At 30.0% G+C, this 4,187-nt stretch overlaps 1 protein-coding gene across 1 annotated transcript in view; it reads right to left on the bottom strand.

Moving 5' to 3' along the window:
• The window catches only part of Sf3a2 (splicing factor 3a subunit 2), a gene marked incomplete in the record, with an annotated part of 8,252 nt that overhangs the window by 2,369 nt on the left and 1,696 nt on the right, over positions 1-4,187 (bottom strand). Inside the window, 2 exon segments of the mRNA XM_067045020.1 lie at positions 1,619-1,746; positions 3,811-3,940. Of these exon segments, the coding sequence (XP_066901121.1) occupies positions 1,619-1,746; positions 3,811-3,940 (258 nt within the window).

The following is a 4,187-nucleotide window of genomic DNA, read 5'->3' as shown; positions in this document are numbered from 1 at the left end:
TGTTACTATTGCCCTTTTCATTTACTGTTCACAACCATTAATTTTTCTTATTATATTTTACTTTTCATAGTATACCCCTGTTATTTTCCAATTTTGTTTTTTTCTTTTTTTGTAACTATGTCCAGTGTTTGTATCTTTTTTAGCCCTGACGAAGCCCTGCAATGTGAGGCGAAACGTTGGCTCAATAAAAATAGTATACCCAGTTACTATTTGAGTTTTTTTGACCGCACCTGGACCATATTCCATTCATTAATATAATATTTGTTCTAACACCAGTTTGGTTGGTGGGCACATGTGCAGTATTTCTGTTAAATCTGTTCGATACTGTTGTCCTGTCAACATCGTTAATAAATAATTACTTTTTTAATTGGAGATATAGCTGTACGTTTAGAAACAACTCGCATAAAACGTACTTACTCTTATGAAAATTATATAAAAGGTACAAAGATATTGAAAGTTTTGGAATCATTGCTCCACACCAACAGGTAATTATTGAAGGTTCACTGTTGATCAGAAAAGAAATTGAGAAACAGATCTTAGTGTTAACCGAAACTGAAGCAACCGGCCCTTAAGATCTTTAAATTACACCGGTTCACAGGTACTGAAAGGTATGTACAAAAAACACTATGACAGTATTTTAAAATTAAGAATAATGGTTCTCTAATTGAAAATTAAAATATTATAAATCATTAGGAACCAATACTACAAGGCATGTGAGTAAGCTCAAGTTTCTAAAGTATATCTTTCAGGAAAAAAAAAAAAAAACACATGGGAAAATGAAAAAATACCCCTACAATGAAAAGAATTTTTACTGGTTGAAAGAGAATTTCCTTTAAAAAACAGTTATTCCTTCAACAATAATAACTTCATAATCAAAACACTACTTCAATAAATCAATAAGTATTTCTGTAATAACAATTATGACTATATAAATGACAAGATCATTTTTGAAAATATTTACCTTGGAGAATGTACAAAAATAATGAACAATATAGTTACTCTAAGAAGACTTTTTCAAGAATAAAATTATTTTTTAACACTCATGAAAACTTGTATTCTTAAATAACCTCAAGGTGTTATCTTATAAAGATTGCAGCTTTGTTTGAATCAAGGAGTTATAATAACAGAAAGTAAAAACATAACAAAGCAACAAAATACAATATTCTCCATGAATTTACCAAGGTATAAGATAAAAACTGTTTGTCTAAAATATTATGTTCAAATAAAAAAAAGCACTTCAGAACAGGCCATATATCCCAAAAAAACAGAGTTCCAAAACACTCATGTCAGAGGAAATGTATAGGACAAGAAGATTGGGAAGACCAAGGGCAAGGTGACTGAACAAAGTATCTGTGGACACGAGAGAACTCCAAGAACACTGGAACTGGACATCTGCATCCCAGAGCCCACTATGGGAGGTGGTCCAGAATCAGTGATGTTACCATGCAAGCTATTATGATGGTATTGAAAAGAAAAGATTGGTAAAAGGAGTTTTATAGTATTATTCCCACTTACACTGAACTTTCCCCATGATGATGAATAACATCTTATTCATCAGAACAATACTTTTTTTTTTTAAATTGAAATATATTTAAAAGAGAAAAAAATATCATTATACCTTAAAGGCTATTGTTTCATATGGTTCAGCAGCAAACAGGAGATATTGCCATTTCCTATCTGGAGGTTCCACTCTTTGTTCATAAGCTGACATGAAACGATGCCTGGGAAAGATTCCTTCAGCAATTTCTAAAACAATAAATAAAGGCTAAAGTATTATCCAAAACAAATAGAGCAATTAAAGTACCATATTTTCATTACAACTTTTTTTTTAACAAATCAGTGATTTACAAAACAGTAAGTAATATTAGCCAACAGGCTGACATACATTATAATAAGAGATTATATCTAGGGTCAACAGTATATCCACCATTTTATAAAATATTGTAGGAAGATTGTCTTGGTGGCAGACAATAAAGGTATCTAAATAGAAAATAATACTATTTATTGTTAACCAACGTTTTGCTTCACTTTGCAGGGCTTCATCAGGGCTGTGAGATTTAAATGGAGATGATGAGCGGTTTCAATCTCACAGCCCTGACTATATCTTCTTCCAATTTTATAAAATAGTTAATAATCTATCAGTATTGAGTAACACCAAGTAGCTTAAGTATCCATATTGTCAAGATTATTAAATAACAGATCACATACTGAATGTAAACAGTAATCACAAAATAATCAATCCAAATGTTTTTCACAACAGTATAATATACAACAGTGTATTTCAAAATTAATTTAATTTTAATATTGTTAGTTATTTTGAGATTGCAGCACTTAAAGAACAAATTTACTTTTCATCTCATATATGGATGAAATCATAAATTTCTGATCTGTAAATGGATTTGTCACTTAGAACCCAATTAAGTTCACACTAATTGGTTCATTAATATTTTTTGTAATTTTTTTGGCTTTTAAAAATTAACAAAAACATCTTTGTTAATATCGGTAAATTAAAAAAAAAACAGGTTATAGCTACTTAACCACAAGCAAATAAAGCACACGCTAGAACAAACAGATTTATTTTCAGTAGCACAGGACGATCATAAAGTGAAAAATGTAGTATAACACTTAAAACCATGTGATTTGTGGTTGCTACTTAAACCAGTGGGAGCGGGAGCATAGCCCCAGTCTTCATGTACTCTTTGAGATCCAACTTTTATCTGCTTGATCTATGCATTTCATCATCATGATCAAGACATAACGGATGACAGATTCTTATGTAACATTAAATAATTATGCGAAAAGTTTCATTGGTTTCAGCGAATGGTTCAGGAAATCGCTATAACCCAACATTTAAAATAAAAATCATTAACTAATATTTTTGCATTTTATTTTCCTTATTATTCAATTAGTGGATTTAAAAGCAAATTAGTGTGAATTCTATTTTAAAAAAACACAAAATGTCCTTCATAGATTAAAAATCAGACAATTCATTCAGGAGAAAATCAACAAGTAAATTCTACTAATTTTGGCCCCATCGTCTTAATGGTCCCATGAAATGGTACATTTAGCCTTAAGATCCAAACAATAGTATAGATAAGTGAAGTTATTGGTAATTGGTGGCAAGAACTAGTCAAGCAAGTAACCCTATTTATAATTTCTTTTTGCCAATCTAAAGACAGAATCTAAAAAAGTTGTCATCCTTTTGCATAAGAGTGGGAGATTTATTTCACAGGGCTACTATAAAATAAATACTGACATAAGAAAGATTCCAAACCAGGCACTATGCTAATTAAAGTAAGCATAGACCATATGTATTATAATTAGTTAATTAACTTACCAAAAGGGAGGACAAAGGCTAGATGAAACATTTTAGAAGCCCATATCCACCAAGAAAAATATATTTCTATAAAACCCAACACTCTCTCCCTGAGAAAAGGTTGTCATTTTTTAAACTACTCAGAAAGCAGATGACAGGAATATTACAATATGTGTGATGGAACAGATATTGCATATAAATTTATAAAGCTAGGAATGCTAAATGGACTGAACTTGTCACTAAGATAACTGAAACAATCAAAATATGACGTTATTGGTGATAATGTAGCCAATAAAAGTACCAACATAAAATTTTATGACCGTAATAGAGCAAAAAAATATGATAAATCAACTTAGTGGCTGAGGATTCACTGCACATTCGCAATCGTAAAGTAGCAGTGTTGAATAAAGTGAATGGATAGTGAGCACATTTTAGAAGGGGCTTATAATTAATTAATAATATAATATTAAATAAATGATTTTTTCATTTCATACCTGGATAATCTACTTGGTAAAGCAGACTTTGTTGGCCAGTTTCGGGATCTCTTTGTTTAGTAACTCGATACCCAGGTCTACCAATTTTGACAAACTTTTTTGGTTCTATTCTTGGTTTATCTGGTGCAGGCTATAAAATAAAGAAACATATTTGTTTTATATACAAATTTAGCAAAGAAAACTATTTGATAATGTTCTTCATTTTATTTAGCTAACAAAATAAAATACTGTTTTAAGTACAATGATCAAATGTTGTGAAACATAGTTGATTTACCTTTTGTTAGGGATGGTTTACATGTATTAATTTATTTAGTAGATATCTAAATTTTAATTAGAATTTAAGCGACTAAATTTTTAGTAAATTTCCATATGTACTT

Source organism: Halyomorpha halys, unplaced genomic scaffold (genome assembly GCF_000696795.3).
Source record: "Halyomorpha halys isolate HHAL.00 unplaced genomic scaffold, Hhal_1.1 Scaffold1793.1, whole genome shotgun sequence".
Classification (NCBI taxonomy): Eukaryota; Metazoa; Arthropoda; class Insecta; order Hemiptera; family Pentatomidae; genus Halyomorpha; species Halyomorpha halys.
Note: the sequence above shows the minus strand (reverse complement) of the source record. Positions and strands in the feature narration are given on the sequence as shown.